This window comes from Xiphophorus couchianus, chromosome 6, assembly GCF_001444195.1.
Source record: "Xiphophorus couchianus chromosome 6, X_couchianus-1.0, whole genome shotgun sequence".
Taxonomy (NCBI): Eukaryota; Metazoa; Chordata; class Actinopteri; order Cyprinodontiformes; family Poeciliidae; genus Xiphophorus; species Xiphophorus couchianus.
Window position 1 is genome coordinate 10,314,442 of NC_040233.1, and position 17,322 is coordinate 10,331,763.

The following is a 17,322-nucleotide window of genomic DNA, read 5'->3' on the forward strand; positions in this document are numbered from 1 at the left end:
TGAAAGGAAACAGGAAAAACGCCATAAAAAGAATGTCTCTGTTAATATGTTAATGTTTGGTCTTGATTTCAAAGGGCTAAGTCGTCAATGTGACGTTACTGTGGTCAGGCGGCTTGGATGTATTTATTACCCTTCACTCTAATGCAGATGAGGTTAAATTAATTGAGCTCAGTCACATCGTTGCAAACACGTTTAAAAACTGCACATAACTTTGCTTTCTGCTTCACAACTATCTGCAATGATGCTTTCACAGAGACAATAAATCCAAAAGCAATGTAGACATTTGTCATAGTTTGTCATCTATAGAACAACGTGATGCGACCAGGTTTCTAAAACTTTTGCTGTTGTATTGTTATTTAGGTCAGCTTACAGTCTCCCCGAGCTTAGGCCTCTGATGACGTCACAAAAGGTGGGAGCCAACTGATTGGACATCCATTTGATTTTCCTGCATATTTTTGAAATTCCTCCCTTCCTTTAAAGGTGCTCATACGAATTCTGTAAAAGATTGGAGTCACATTTGAGGGCAGCGGATGGATTTAAGGAACCATTTTAAAGAATACAACAGATTAAAGCATGTTGTCAAGGCAGACTGCAATGTGACTTGAATATTTGTGAAACTGTAAAAAAAAAAAAACAACCCAAAAATCATCTTATTGTTTACTAATACCAGCTGATCAGCTGTGATGCCATCGATCCAAACGCACCAAAGCAGAATTTCATTGCACTTTCTAAAAATGCCGATATTTTTTGTGAAAGAAAAAAAAAAAAAGCAAAAATAAAACAGATATCACTTCTCCGATTAGTCTGGTTGTAAACGAGAAGAATTTGAAGGTTTTTCCACTCGAGGAAATGTGTTTCAGTGTTGCTGCAAATGTTTCTTTGATTTGTTCACCCCACCGACGCGAACAAATCAAAGTAAATAAAAACAAAACTTCTCTTCTGAATGTTCTTTGTTTTTAACAGTAGCTTAATTGAAGCGCGTGTTTTCGTGTTTCACGGTGCGGATCGACAGGTGAGTCAGGTGAAAGTGACGTAAGAGCCAGAGGGACGGCGGCTAACTCAGCTGAATACCACCTGCAGGGCTCAACAGAAGCTGCACCTGGCGCGAATCTCCGTCCACCATCTGCACCACACAGCAGTTGTTCACTACTGTAACTCTATCAGCCTTTATTCTCCTCTTTAGACGTGTGTGTGTGTGTCTGCTGGGTCACATAATGAGGGTCCAGTTATAAAATATACAGGGGAGTTTTGGCTGATTGATACCAATAGAAACTCCTCACTCATGTCACAGGTTTTACCCTTACTTACAGCTTAAATATGTTTATTTATTTGTTTGATACTAATATTTCATTTTTCCTTTCCTTTACCTGTACACAGGTAAAGGTTTTACATATTTTTTTCTTTGGTTTTATTGCATTTATGATGTAAGCTATTTCTCTAGTCTTCGACAGGCTGCAACATCTGGTTTACACCGACCTCTGGCGGTGAACAGTGGAACTGCGTGTAGCGAAGGTTACATTTTTCATCCGAATAGGCCTTTTATCACCTGCTGCAGACGAGGACAATAGTAGTTTATTAGACATTAAAATTCAGTCAGGACTTTTACATTGTGTTTTACGATAAAATAAGTCTTATTTAACTACGGTACTTGTTTTTTTCTGAAAAGACAAAAACACTGTCCATTATGAGTTGCATTAAGAGAAATGTAAGATCCAAGATTTGTGGAGTTTTGTCTGACCCTTTTTGCTTTAATTTTAACCAGACTGCCAAGGCCCCAAGCAAACAACTTAGCAGCTGCTTATAGTCCCTCACTCCAGCAGGGGGCTTCAAGGTCACTATAATATTCATGTAATATTTAAATATGCAGCCATCACATAGGTATTATAGATCAGCTTCTGAGGCAGGGTCCAAACATCAAATATAAAATAACAAAAAACAGAATTGTTGTGGACTATGTATTTTAAATTGTCCTATTTACACTGTCTTTTTTTTATATGACAATTTTTTGGCTGCTTGTTTTCAAACAGGAGTCAGAGCACTTAATGTTTTCTTCTATATTCAAGTGTGATGTTTACAGCATGATTCAGATCTTAGCTCGGATGGGTGTGTGCTGCTGAGTATTTCCATTCTAACCCATTCAGGCTTTACCAAAGACTGCTAATTACCAAGAATGAGTTCATCAGTCCAGATTTGCCGTCTTTTGTCTGCCTCCTTGTTCCCCCCTTATTCCCTTTTAGAGGCTCACTGGGCTGAAATGAGAGCTTCATTAGTCGCCGTTTGATAAAGAAATCAAAGGAAGAGGACGGAGAGACGAGAGCAGAGGTTTCACTTAGTGCTAATTTCCCACTCAACAGTCCAGTCTCAAGCTGCTCCCCAAAGTGGTCTCGCATAAAGTGATTTAGATTTTACTGAGCAGCGCAGGATCCAACTTCACAAACAGGCCATTGGGAAACAAATCCAATCAAGACCCATTTATATAAAAGATTTTTAGAGCCTCCATTTGTGTCACATTTCATCAGTGTGTGTCCTTGTTTCATCCACAGCAAGCTCACACCGTCCTGTGTTAGAAGTGCAAACTCAACTACTCCAGCTGCACCCATGACAGTTAAGATGTATTAATGGATATTTAACGTGGGCACGTTCAATTTTCAAACAGCTGTTTATGCATTCATGACACAGATATGAAAAGATGTAAGCAAATCTGCAAGACCAACTAAAATCCCAAGGAAATAGCATTTTGCTTGTAATGAGAGAAAAACGTGGAAGCTGGATGTATTATCACTCAAGATCGCCCTTGTTTCATCTCTGTAAAAAGGTAATAATGTCTAATTTTTTTATTTTTGTTTGAGAAAGAACAGAGAGAAAAGTGGAGAGAAAGAAGTGAGATTGGCAGAATTGAACAGTGAGAACAGACAAGTTTATTACAGGTAAGATACAGATGAGATCAAAGGCTTCGAGTTCATACACAAAAACAAGTTTACTTGCGCTTGTTGGTAGAAAAGACGAGTCTAATTTGTGCTAGTCTGAAATCTTTTCACAAAACAGACTTAAATCAAGTAGAAAATTTACAATAAAACCTCAAAAATAAAAATGTCGGCTATGAGAAATTGTTGGGCTTTGCAACGTCTGCTTTTTTTTTTTTCTCTCCGTTTTAAATCAAGAATTGTGAGGAAAGCTTCTGACGAGTACGCTGAAACCTCCTGAGCATTCCTTGAAAATGCTTGAAAATTGGGAAGGTCAAAGCTGAACTCGGCTTTTATTCGACAAACGTTAAAAAAAAATTGGCTTTGTACAGGTTTAAACCACAAAACCAGCAAATATAACCAATAAAATGATCCGTTTACACACTAAAGTATCACCAGTAAAACCAGATTACAGACTAAAGGCACATGTGGTCCCAACAGATCTCCCAAAATCAGAGACCGAAAGCAGAATCACATGTAGAAACCTCATTTAAACACAGCAGTAGCATGCACCCAGCTGCATTTCGAACAAAGGAGATGCGATTTGAACAGGCTCCGTCCGTCATAGTGAGCAAGCTCTGCATGGTGATCCCCGTAATGATTGCAGTGTGGCAACATCAATACATTCAACATCCAGCAGTAAAAAGAGGATTCAGGAACACCAAAGTATCATCCGCAAATGGTGGCAATTTCAAATGAAGGCCATGAGCTCACAATGCTGTTATCAACGGTTTTAGATAAAATCTTTTGCTATGAAGGGATTGTGGTCATGAGTTTTGAGTCGGTAAATCTGTGGTTGTTCCGTATAACAAGTAGAGTGACTGATTTATTTTTCTCCTGGTCAAAGAGGACAGGAAATTACCTTAGACTTTTCATAAAATGTTCGTGTCCGGTCTGACTTGATATGAGACGGTGTGTGCTGAGTTTAAGGAAACCATCCATGCATAAAAAGCTACAGACGTAAATCCTTTTGATTTACGACTTTTAACACAACAAAGTATTGGTGGTCTCTGAGCGTCCCTGGAAACTGAAGACCTGCGAAGGATGCGATGCATCAAAAAAACAAAACACCTGGGTTGTGTGTAGCAACGTCTAAAGAAGGAAGGGATTGAAAAGGTTTTTCCGGAGGATTGCTGAACGGTGCTTAATGAGAGCCAGTGTGGTTACATTTGCTTCTGTGAAACAGTAAAAAATGATTTATCCCTTTAAATGAAAACTATTTGTCTAATTAGGAATGTGGCATTCTTTTAAGACCATGCAAAAAGCTTTGGGTTCAAAGGCTTAATTTAAAATCTTAAATCCTTGTTAGTATTTTCTACAGATTTTAATAACATCTTGAATTATATTCATTATATGACTTAATATCCAATTTATTTTTTAATCTGAACTCAATCTAGAACTAAAATCTAAGAATCTAATGTAAGCGGCCATTATGCTTTTAAACAGTTTGGACAGGTTACTGTTTTTACTTCAAGCTTATGCTACACTGAGTGCTTCAGGGAGTTTAAAATATAAATAAATTTTGACCAGAGATGCCCAAAAACTTTGAATGCCCCAGTATTTACCCTGAGGGTCCTACTGAAAACAAATCATTTTTCAGAGTGACCCTCAGTGTAGATTCTTTTTTAAAAAAATAAACTGACCTGTATTAATGTAAATGGTGAGATTGAACAAAGTGAAGCGGTGCACTGAGACTATATCAATCAAAATCCAAGCACTTCACTAATCAGACAAGTTAAGGGTTGAAAAAGGTAATACTGTGGTTTGCCTTGAAGCATGAAGAATGTCATTTTCTTCTCAACGTGGAGAGGAAAATGAAAGGAGACCTCAGTCCTCCTCCACTAATCCAAAGGGAACCGGAAGCTGAACAGTCACAGGTTTTCTGTGTGAAGCAACACAAGATCAAAACAGCACTTTGCACTAAGTAGTGGCTTAAAAGTCACTAGTTTTTACTTCTTAAAGAACGTCTGTTCACCTGTAACAAAACTCAACGGTGACACTGCTGTGGATCGAGACCTATAGGAACTAAAAGAAAACAACATTCAGCTGGTGTTTTTGCTGCTCTTTAAAGTGGAGGAAAAGGTCAAAGCAGAGATGCCTTCGAAAAGAAACTGAGCGCAGGACAGAGTTCACTGCTTTAAAGAAAGAAAACACAGTTAGTGGAATTTGTATTTTTTACAATACTTCAACAAAACAAACAAACAAAAAATAAACTATTCAAAGAAAATAAAAAGAAAAATGGTAGTGGCTTCTTTGCTAGTCAAAGATGTTGTTTAGGAGTTTGGTGTGCGGGTTAGATGGTGGACTTTGAAAAGGAAACTTTAAGATGGTGATTTCCTCCCATGTCATAGTTGTGAAGGTCAATCAGAGCCTGAATCGCCTCCTCCACTGACGACATCTGGATCAACGCCATCTTACGGTCCCTGTGAACAAGACAGCACAGTTAAAAATGATTGTATATGTACACCGGATGTGCTATTAAAAAAAACAAACTGTTTATTTAGTGATGCAACTATCAATTAACGAGTGACTAAAACCCAGCAAATTTCCCCTTGATGAACTGTTGATCACCACATCCAACACTAAATCATGTGAACTTTTTCCTCCCATCCCACGAATCCATCAACATGGATTCGTGGAGGATCCTTATCAACCTTTGAGTTTAGATAAAAATCTGATCAGACTGGGACAATGTTGTAACACCTCAATTTCCTGTGAGTCAAACTCAAAGAGAAATCAACAGTGACAGGTCGGCCTCTTTAAAACAGCTCTGATTGTTCCGAAATACATCTTACTGAAAAAACTTAAAGGCCTTGACGGTTCCTCCGCTGTTGGAAAACAGGCGGCGTAGATCGTCCTCTCCGACTCCATCCCTAGGAGCAAAAACACCAATCGATGTCTACTGGGTGAAATAACTGTGATCCAGGCTGCAAAGTAATACGTCTGAATTTTCTTCTACCTGATGTTGGAGAGGTGAAGTGTTGCAGATGGAGGAAAGATGTTCTGGAAGTTTTTAGATCCTGGTTTCTTAAAGCGATGGAGGGGGGAGCCAGAAAAATCTGTCCGACAAACACAAAACGTTCACATGAGACGACAGGATTGTATTGGAGCTGTGGCCTGCTTGCTTCACAAGGTTGAGCCGACAGCTGCTGTTATTTTAGCCGGTTGTCGAAGCCACTGAAACAAACCGAAGGGTTTTGCCTCATTGTCACCAGGAAAGTTAATTCGTTAATCTCTCTTTCATCAATTCGGTCGACTCTTCTTTAAGGAATGAATTATTTCAGCTGCATTTGATGGTTTTTAAGCCTGAGTGGCCAAGATAAGATCCCGCAACAGAACCTCATTAAGATTCAAGTCTGGACTTGGACTAGGCCACATAAAAAAACATCCTTATTATGTGTTTTTAGACATTCAGATATGAAATTATGTCTGTGTTGTAGATTATTATCTTGCTGCAAAAGGAGAGACCGTCACCAACTAATGGCTGGAACAAAATACCTGAGAGAAATTTATCAAGGTAAAGTAGATACATGGTGCTGATTTTAAAACAGCGTCAGATTAGGACTCATTATTACTGCATGATGCAAATTTGCAAAAATCCTGCTTGTTCACCTGACAGTCTGAGGGAGACTTGATGCAAGACTACAAAGATTATATTCATAATATTTATTAAAAAGCAACGAAATGCAAATCATAACAATATGAATCATCTTACCTTTGGTGAGTAACTGGTCGTCCAGTCCTTCTCTGGGCAAAGCTACCGTCTGATGTTTCGACAGAGTCACTCTCATCACTTTACCAAACACCTTCTGACCATTCAGGTGGCTCATTGCTACGGGCAACAAAAACATGAACGATGGGAAAATGAGAAACTTCAACACCTTTAAAACTCCCCACTAGAATTTAACACACTGTCGGAAATAAATTTATACCTACAACACTACTACATCTTACCAAGTTGAGCCTGGTTGCCATCAGAAAGCTGAATCAGAGCGCTGTCCTTTTTGTTGTAGAGGATCTTCACCCTCTGGACATCACCATAGACGCCTGAAGGGAGAGAGAGAGAGAGACAGACAGAGAAAGAGAGAGAGAGAGCAGGAGAGACGAGGGCGGAGGAGTAGATGAGAAGGATAGAACAGACAGAGCAGGAGAGATGGAGCCGACCAAGATAAAAAAAGAAGAGGTGTGAAGGATGAAAGGAATCAAGTTAGTGCTAGAAAGACAAATGAAAAGAAAAGATGGACTCTTCCAATTTGACTTCTACCACAATTCAATCAAGTGCTTGAAATGATCTGAGTCGTTTAACGTGGCGACACCTCAGCTGAACTTTAACACTGACACACAGCTCAAACCGGCTGGCAGGTTAATGTTTGGCATGAGTGCAGCTTGATTATTAGGTGGTTAAACTGTAAAACGGTGCAGGAAGAAAACACTACTAAACCTGAAAGAACATGCTGCTGGTAACACTTATGTAGATACAAACAAAAAAAAAAAGAAAAAAATCAACAGAGTTCCTTTAATGCTTTTGTTGGGGTAATGTTTTTACTTTTAGAGATATTTGTGCCCGGCTTGGATGACAGGCAATCCCAACAGCACAGTTTAAGAAAAAGAGAGATCAACTATATGACCACAACAACTCGTTACAAATTCGAGAGAGAAAAGGCAAAGAGGGAGAGCTAGAGTGAGTCCTGGTGAGTACACTGGATTGCTGTGATCAACTGACCCATTAATGTGGTGAGAACATCAACCCTGAAGGACCTGGCTCCCTGTCCAAATGTTACTCTGCAGAGCATCAGTGGGGATAGCTTCACAGAGAGTTTAAGATTGGCTCTGTGCTGGTAAACTAGGCTCATATCTGCTCAATGTTAGCGTTAGAACAGCTATGACATGCAAAAACAAAAACACATGTTCTTGGTGTCCATCTCACTCACATGTAAGCTTTCAAGCATCAGATATTTTCATGTTACTTGCTTAGATTAACTTACACAGACCTGGATTTTATTTAACATTCAAGTTACCTATATAGGTCTCTGGTTGAAGGAGATTCTTTTAGGGGTCTCAGAGTAAATGGGGCAGAAAAACAAATACACACCACAATTTTCAGATTTACAGGAGCAGAAAATGTCAGAACTTGTATAAATTGTCTTCATTTTGCATTAGTTGGTGTATCTAATGAAACCTCAATATAAATTAGGGCTGAAAAGATCAATCAGACTAATTGTGATGAATCAACTATTGAAATAGTCATCAGGCAATTTAGTATTTGATTAATTGTAAACAGACTCAAAAAAGGCAATGTGCTGAAACACCCCCCAGCCCCCAAAATACAAAACATTAAAAGCAGCAATAAAACCAAAACTATACATAAAAAGACAGACATTTTGAATTCAAGATAAAAACACATAAATATATGTCTTGGCCACTCCTGAAGTGGTGCAGTTTTAGCTCTACCTGGTTCAGATTTACTGTGTTATATGAAAGGCCTTTTTTCTTACTTAAGAAAAGAATTTAATTATTTATTTCATTTTCATATTTTAATGTATTTCAAATTTTCTATAAAAAAAAGTGGCTCAATGTAAATCTGTAAAATATATTTTTTTAAATTCTATTAATTATCAGAAAAATTGGTACATTAATTAATTATTAAAATAATCGTTGGTTGCAAGCCCCAGTGAGTTTCATGTTTGGAACGCTATATTTGAGGAAAATCAATATTTCTGCAAGTCACTTTTCATGGGGAGGTTAGGAACAAACGCAAGGGATGATGAGGAAAGCAGGACAGTTCTCGATCAGTCAAAGAAAAAAAAAAAGAAGAAAAGAAACGTTATAAAGTTTATTCAAGAGATCTGGTTGGATTTCTTCGCCCCATTTTAACTCAAGAAGCAAAAATCTACAAGCTAAGGACCAGGCTAAAGGTTTCATAAAACCTAAATGGTTCTGGTGTCTTTGTTCTCATCAATTAATAGATAAGCTGACCAAAGAGACAATCTCCCAGACTCACTGCTCTTTCAGTGTAAAGACAGTAGCATATCTCAACTTTGCAATGTACAATGTGACAGAGAAGAGCTTGAAAAAACAGGCAGATAGAGAAGAGCAGAGTGCCCACCACATCACTGAAGAAAGTGAACAAAACTGGATTAACAGAGAGAGATATACAGATAGAATAGAAGAGATTGAACATACCGAAGAGGGTAAAGAGACTTTGAGGCGTGACCATCTTTAGAGAGAGAGACCGCAGAGCAGAGGACAGGAAGAGGAGGAGCAGAGGAGGAGGAAGAGGAGAGACGAAGGTAGAGATCAGACCGCCCAGCGTTGGACGAAGGGGGAGGTGGTGGTTGTTTCCATGATGATGAGGGGTGAAGCAAAAATGGAGGGGGTGGTTTGGGGGGGGGAGAGGGTGAGGTCAGAATGGCAAAGCCAAAGTCCAGTTCAGTTCAGATTAAGAAATGTGAGTAGAATAGAAGGAAGTAATTTGGGGAGAAAAGTAGAGAAAAGGTTTATATGGAAGGTGTTCAGAAGAAGATTTAGCGTTAAAGAATGTGTGGTTATAGGGAGAGTCATATGGAAAGAAAATAAAAATGTATGAGAGGAGCATAGGAGGGAAGAAAGGAGGCAGGGAGGGGAGAAAGGAGGAGAGGAGGACAAAAACCAAAGCAGAGGTCAGTAAACAGAGCATCAGTGGAACATCAACGGAGTCTGAATGATTGCTGATTGAGTCAAAAAAGCACGCACGCAAAATAAAGGACTCCAAAGTCTCACTCCATTATTTCAGCAGCACACACTCGCGCGCACACACTCATTCTGCTGGATGCATGTAAAAGTGAAGAATAGGAGGGATGGGAGGAAATTAACAAAACAAAAAAGGATTCTCCAGACGAATCATAACCTCAGAGTAAAAGAATGAGCGGCGGGAGAACCATGAAGCAGATGGCTGAAGGTAAACAGGCACCATTAGGACTGCCGTACGTGATGAGAAGGTCAGACTGATGAGTTTATCACTCCAAAGAAAGATGATATGGCCTTTGCTTTCTAATGCTTAAAGGATTTAGGTTAAAACACCGTGAGTCCTGCGTAAAAAAAATACATCATACGCTCAGATGTGGGGGTCGATGCTGACACAAAACAGACATGTGACCAATTGATGGATATGGATGGATTTTGGATTTGATACCCAGGAAAAAGTGGTGGATCTTCGCTTTCAAACTTAAATACAAACATTTGTCTTTGGGTTTGTTGGTTTTATTCCGGCTGTGCATGTGGTGTAACATGGAGCATTAGAGGCTTTTTTTAACTGATGACAGAGTGAGGAGATGAGGAACAAGTGACACGACTCAACATTCAATGCTTGAAATTAACACTCAACCACTTTAATTTACGGTACATAGAAAATTAAAGTGTGTATCCTGGGCCTGTAAATGTTAGGAAAAGATGCCAATCTGATATGACTGAATATTACCATAGTGATATTGGTTGGGATTAACCCGTATAATCTTAAATCTCCTCTTCATTTTTCATTATCGAGTTCATTCTCATTCTCAAATAGTCTAATCTTTGAAAATGTGCATTTTAGCGACTAAATCTACATCTTATGAGCAGTAAAAGTTAGTTGAACATACATGATTGATATTGCAAAGTTGCTTTCGATTCAAGCGATTGTGCAACTTTAGCATGTTCAAAAACAGCATTGTGTATGTTTGCAGAGCAAAACATAGGGTCAGTTTAATAATTTTACTATTACACCTACATAGATGGCAATGTAGTAGCCAGAGAAACATTACCAAAATAAAACAGCTAATAACATCTGGATTTCTTTTTAAATAATGAGTAACTGAGAAACTCAACCACCAGAAATTAACCACTTTCTATCGTTTATTGCATTATCACTGCTCATAATTCTTGCTTTTTAAACAAAGTGCGACCACATTTTTGTTAAAAGTGTGCGGCATAATTTCAATCTGTTACGTTTTCACCAAATTATTTCTGAATCACCACAGCTTTAGAACATTTTTTATCTTCTACTGCACAATACTGAAAGCACACGCATTATTCCTCGTATCAGCGTCACCAAAGCCAACACTAAATGTTCTTAAAACATATTGGTTTACAGTAGTGCGCATTGATAACCCTTTTAGAGTGCTCAAACGCAACACTGCTGGCATGTGTCTCCTGGTCTTGAGGTAAATAGAAGAGTGAGACGGTTTAATACGGCCAAGATGCACCTTGGCCTTATCCTCTCACCAGGTACTTGGAGAAACAGACAGAGGAGAGAGAGAGAAAGACAGCAACAAACATAAGAAAGGATAGCAGATACAGTTGAGATAGATATATTAAAGTAGATACATATTTGGAATTCAGAAAACGTGACTGAGAATAAACATAATTGTAAGAAGAAAAATAAAAAGAATAAATTTTGTGCATCTGCCAGGTACAGAGAAAAAAAAACATGTCAAAAGTTTAACTGAAGATGTACGGCCTGGTACGGACAAAGTGGTTGGACATAATTAGCTAAAAAGACCTCAGAGTTTAGAACATTACAGTTCATGGCAAGAAAAATAAAGTAAAAGAAATTCATGCATATGCCCACGCAAAAAAACAATTCTTAGTGCAAGAAAAAAAACTGTGCCAAGTTAAGGCTGACTCTCTCGTAGAAGAAATAAATCCTCATCAGAATGTAAAAATGCTGTGAGAAGAAAACCACACTGATTATGGTGCTAAAAACCTGCGTTTACCATGGTGCAAAGTCAGTTTATGCTTTAAAAAAATTGACAGTTGTCTTAGTGTGGGGTTTCTTCAGTGTGTTTCCATTTATAAAAATCCTAATCCAAAAATAGTCTTGAAAGAGTTAGAAAAAGTGACAAAGAAAGTGAAACTATTTATTTAAACTAAGCTGTAAACCATTATACTCCACAGTCATCCTGTCACTATAATAATCCGGGACGATTACACAGAACTAAAGAGACTTCTGAGGTGAAGGATCCATATTTATATAAAAAATAACATAAGTTATGCATAGCACTCATACAATCACACACCCACACAAGAATGTATACTGCTAACTCAGAAGAATCATCCAAAACTGTAAAATATGTCGTAAATATATAAGTGAGCAAAACTAGAGCCTATAGAATTGATTTTAGTGTGAAAAGTTTTGCTTATGGTTAGTGTACCTCTTCATTCAGGTTGGACGCCAACAGGACACCTGACACTCCGGATCCAGAGAGAGCGACGCGACCTGCCGCAGCTGCCGCCGCCGCTGCAGCGCTCAGGGGACTGATGGCTCCTGAAGAGAAAGCCCAGGGTAAGAAACAAGTCTGAATTATACAACACCAAAATATAGAAAAAACCAAAAAAACTAGAATGAGTTTAACTTTTTTCTTTTTAAAGACAAACAGCTTCTCATTTCATTGATTGACATAACTAATGGAATAATTGTTCCTCGTTGATTTAATAAGCAAATAAAATAACTGAAATATCCTCAGCTATATTACTAGATTGTAGTAACTTTTCTTATGTAGTTTTTCTTTATTATTCAGCTTAGTGAATCACTAAGAATGTGATCAATTGAAGACATTTTCAATTATCCTAGCAGGACATATATATGCAAACAAGTGGATGGAAATTAAAAGGAAAAAATATATATGTACCTCCACCCTGTGAGAGGGAGAGAGATGATGAGTAACCTCCTCCACTAGAGTAGGAAGCTAGAGCTCCAGATGGGGTACCTACAAAACAAAAACATTTGTATGAACAACTGCTCATATCATATGCAGAGTAAGGTTTAACATTTATTTTTTTAGAAAAATTGTTTTCCATCAGAAATGACAGGCATCTTCCAAAAGATAATAAGACAGTGTTACAACGGGGTAGCATTGTGAGCAACACATTGATGTATTTATCTTGAATAGTGTGGAACCTTAACTTTCCCCACACACACTTCACTTTCTAATTATTAGGATTCATTTCCAACATGATATTTTGCATAAAATGCAAGTTAAGTTTGTTTTGCCTCAACCTATGGCATATTGTAGCACCATTTTAGGAAATCTATAGTACATCAACCCTTAACCCGTTAAAAGATTTCCTTTGATACGAATCTACAGTTAGCACATGTCTGTATGCACAGTAGCATTAAGTTATCAATTATTTTAATAGAAAAAAAAATACAGATAAAAAAATGTGTGTAGAGGAGGTCTTCCATTTAGAGAGTAAAATGTGCAACAGCAAATAAAATCATATGAATGAACATTGTAAAAACGGTCAATAACAGATGAGTATTTACCCAGTAAAGAATGATCCTTGTTGGTTGACTCTCCATCTCCTGTCGGAAGGTCGGGTCTGGTGTAATCACGACTTTTATCATTGTTGTATTTAACATTGAGGTTGACCAGTTTACTGAAGTCTATCCGCAGAGTGCAGCACGAATTATAGATGTTCTGTCCATCCAACGACTAGAGTAGAAGAAGCAAGTGTGAGCGTCACCAGTGACCATACTTTATTTAGTATTTCTCATGCATACTCTATTTGCAGAAAAGAAACTAACACTTGTTTTAAAAAAGGAACAATAACTACATGCTGTGAACAAGGCTGTGAAAGTAAACATTTTAAAAGGTATCTTTTTTTAATGTAATTTTTTTTTTTTTAAAAGTCAAAGAACTTAAAAGTGACAATTTTAGAAAGTGAAGAAATTCAGTGATTAACCTGATAAAAAAATATGACATTAAAATTTTTAACAAGGGAGTTTGAGGATTTAGGCTCATTATAATTTTATTTTCATAAACCATTAATACATAATAATCAATCAGAATATCCAGTAAATAAACTAAAACAAGTAATAATGCATGTTGTTCTTTTACCTAGAAAGTGACAGCTGATGCTGCGTCACCTTTACCAGCAACATTTTTTTGGTAGACCAAAACTAAATTTCAAGTTTCACAAAAAGTGGTTCAATTCTTTGTTAACTAAAGACTCCTTTAATGATCCCAATGATCATTGGGTGGGATTAGATCATGTGATCAAAGTGGGTCACAGTGTTGACTGGTATCCTACCAGTTTAGCTTGTTGAGCATTGACTGGGTCACTGAACTGCAGAAGAGCCTGAAACTGGTTGTTCTTAGTGAAGGTTATAATCTTCATAACTGTCCCAAACTTGCTGAAAATCTGAAACAAAGGAGAAAAAACCCATAAAAAGGATTTATTTGAAAACAATGAATGCTATTAATCTGATCATTCCATCACGGGTCTTTCAAAGACCACATGAATAAACAATGTTTTATCGGTGTTAACGTTTTAAATGCTCAGTTTACCTGTTGTAAAACATCCAGTGTTACAGGATAAAACATGTTGTCGATAATAATTCGCAGCACAGGGCTGGGGGGCGGAGCGAGCTCCAATACGCCCTGGTCAGAGGATGGAGAGCTGCCATCCTGGACAGCTGATACCGCCTGCAGGACTGCCTGGGCTCTCTGGATGGACAAAAAAATAAAAACAGCGCACATTAGAATGAGAAAACTCTTCCGCTACAACGTCTGTTAATGGTTGATTCAAGGAAGCTCTGTGTCTGAAAGGAAACTTGAGGCCCATTTATACCTGGTTCAGAGCTGAATCTGTTTTCAGTTCTTTATGGTTAGAATATTGGATGAAGACAGGAGTATTTCTGACCTAAAGAAAAACAACAAAAATACTTGACTATGTTTAACAACAAAATGATGTATTAATAAATGAGAAAAATAAAAATACTGATTTCAGACCTGTGGTGTTACAGCTGTGTAGTAGTTCACCATAGTGATGGCTGCTTCCTCTGTACCCAACTCTAGAAATGCCTAAAAAACAAGAACCATATGAAATCGCCAATATTTAAAAATATTTAATTATACAGTAAGCCTAAATTAATGTGCTTGGACTTTATAGAGTCTACCTGGTTTTTTCCCTTCAGCATCAGAATGTTGGTGACCTTTCCAAAGGGCAGGCCGAGAGCAATGACCTCTGTCTCTGTCACTTCGTTGGGAAGTTTTCGGATGTGGAGCACTCTGGAGGGAGGGGACTCGTCTAGGCGCTGTTTCTTACTGTCACTACCGTTTGCTGAACATAGATTCACAAGCAAAAACATTAAACAGAAATCATTGTAGCTTAATGCTGTCTCGATCCAACAGTTGACAGACTGTAGCCATCACAAGGGGAGCTGGAGCATACAGGCTGCACATGTAAATAACTACTTGGAAAAAAAAAAAACCTATCCATTTGAAATCTGCTGAGGTTCAGTTGTTTACAGAACACAACTTCCCATGTCATTTCCTGACCTTCTTTCTGAGCACAAAATGTATTGCAGATGTTTAAATAAAGTATCTCAGCAGGTTTGATCAAACTCACCTGTCATTGAGTTGGGGCTGCTACTATACATGTTCAGCTCATCTGAGCCTCTCTAAATAACAAGGACAAAAAGCAGAAAGTCACATTTTTATTCTCCAACTTGAATACAAAATGAACAGGACAGATATGACAGCATAGACTAATGAAAAAATGTTTTGTTATTAATAAGTAATGTAGTTTACCTTCACACCAACTGCAACATCACTGGAAATAGAATGGAAAAAAAGATATTGAAGAAAAGGCAGAGAGAATATTTCTGCAGTCTCATCACTACTGTACAATATGATGCATTGTGAAGTATATAAACAATATAATAGTATACAGTAAAAAGTGCAAAAAGTGGTTTAATACTTATAAATATGTATCTGAAAATAATGTCATTTCATCTAAATCATAAAATAAGTGTGGGTGGTTTCGCCCCCTAGCCATTTTGTGCCTTTGGCAGCTTTAGTTCCATTATTTCAAGTAGTGAACAAAGTCTAATATTATTGAACAGAACAAACCCTATTTTTTCCTTCTGTTCACTGAATACATCAAGACTAAGAACTCCCACAATTTTTGTTCTATGAACTTTAACAATGACAGTCGCCAATAGGCACCACACCCTCCCAACCAACACACCAAGAATAACAGAAGGGGAATGATGGTTGGATGCTTGGGTGTTAAGTATGGAAAAATGCAAGCTGGACATGTTTTTTGTGGGGTTAAAGGTAGAACATTGTATTGCTTTTTTAAAATTGGTGTAAATATCACATTGTACAGTAACAAACATTACCTTATGGGGTCTGGCAAGCTTACAGGCTAATTAGCTGACGCTAACAACAAGAAAATGAACGTTTCATGGCAATAAATAAAAAATATATTTCGATTGTAAACTTTTATATGATTGTGAGCAACATTTCTCACATGTTTAAATGCAAATTCAAGGACATAAATTAACCAACATTGTACCTTTCGTTATTTCCTTACTCTGAAATGTTACGTTTTGTCCACAAAAGACGCGCCTCGATTCCAGGCATAAACCCTATATAAGGTCACCACCATATGAAAAAGAGACCGCATTTCTGACCCCAGCCGCTGTTTTTCAGCACTGAGGCTTGACGGAAACGGAGATAAAGCCGTGCATTGATCACAGTCTCGGTCCTGTGCAGCAGACTGGCCTCAAACAAACAAAGGACCGTTATTTCAGTTGGGATTAAGCTAGCAGCACCAACTGACAGGTGGACAGGCAATTAGCATGGCTCATTACAAACTGCTTTATGATCAGCTCCTAACATCATTATAAAGTCTACAATGGTGTCAACATGTAATGAAAGTCCTTTATATCTGTTTTTCTAGATAATAATACAGCTAGCTACCGTTACAATGCAAATTATTTGACCGAGAAATTGAGAATATGTTTCTTTTTTCTTTACTGTATCGTTCCCCTACACTCCTAGCTTCAGCGTCTGAGGTTAAGTGTCTTGTCACGCAATGTATCATGTTGTGAAATTAAAATACGCCTGGATACAGACAGGATATTCCCCACATTGCCTGACCGAGACTTGCTGGCAGTATCACGTTTTTCGCAAGATTCAGAACGATGGTATAACACATTAGCCAACATGTAGCATACTTCGAAAAACCTGAATCCAAAACGCAAATTCGGCTGATACACACACACAACTATGGAGGGTGAAAACAGAAGCATTCGTTTGGTTTATGATGATATTTACCCGTCCATTGCGTTCCTTTGTCCTCTTCAGTCTGTCTGATATGCCAGCACACTTCGACATACACTGTGCAAGCAAAATGGGCGAGCTTCTCCTTCTGGGGACAAACAGTAACCTTAGGGCGCTTCAACGCCACCTTCCGGTAGGGAGTATCTTTCAGAGAGTACTAATACTACTACTACTAATAAAAATACTACTAATACTACTACTACTAATAATGATAGCAAAAATTCTGTTAGAGGTAGCGAAGGCTTAAGACTGAGGTAAAGCTTCACCTTCCA

General features: G+C 37.9%; 1 protein-coding gene across 3 annotated transcripts; it reads right to left on the minus strand.

Moving 5' to 3' along the window:
* Nucleotides 1–2,895: 2,895 nt before the first annotated feature.
* On the minus strand, nt 2,896–17,196 carry ptbp2b (polypyrimidine tract binding protein 2b). Of its 3 annotated transcripts, XR_003595926.1 has the most exons (18): nt 17,045–17,196; nt 15,512–15,533; nt 15,330–15,381; nt 14,878–15,041; nt 14,711–14,782; nt 14,550–14,621; nt 14,267–14,425; nt 14,010–14,120; nt 13,243–13,411; nt 12,608–12,685; nt 12,131–12,243; nt 9,147–9,180; nt 6,918–7,010; nt 6,679–6,795; nt 5,923–6,022; nt 5,759–5,836; nt 4,322–5,386; nt 2,896–4,243 (listed from the first exon to the last, which is right to left on the minus strand). XR_003595926.1 is itself a non-coding variant. In XM_028020848.1 (17 exons), exons 1-17 carry the CDS (start codon nt 17,050–17,052, stop codon nt 5,257–5,259), a joined length of 1,572 nt encoding a protein of 523 aa, XP_027876649.1. In that variant the 5' UTR covers nt 17,053–17,196; the 3' UTR covers nt 2,896–5,256. The 3 variants fall into 3 exon arrangements, 2 of the variants coding, with proteins under 2 accessions (XP_027876649.1, XP_027876650.1); XM_028020848.1 differs by having other exon boundaries at nt 2,896–5,386; XM_028020849.1 differs by lacking the exon at nt 17,045–17,196 and adding an exon at nt 16,281–16,424 and having other exon boundaries at nt 2,896–5,386.
* Nucleotides 17,197–17,322: the final 126 nt, after the last annotated feature.

What these genes read in the sequence shown, in the direction of transcription:
- ptbp2b (XM_028020848.1), bottom strand. An exon ending in TGCTGAAGGGAAAAAACCAG is followed by an intron (nt 14,783 to 14,877) that starts GTAGACTCTATA and finishes CTTGTTTTTTAG; the next exon opens with GCATTTCTAGAGTTGGGTAC. An exon ending in CTTCACCTCTCCAACATCAG is followed by an intron (nt 5,837 to 5,922) that starts GTAGAAGAAAAT and finishes TTTTGCTCCTAG; the next exon opens with GGATGGAGTCGGAGAGGACG.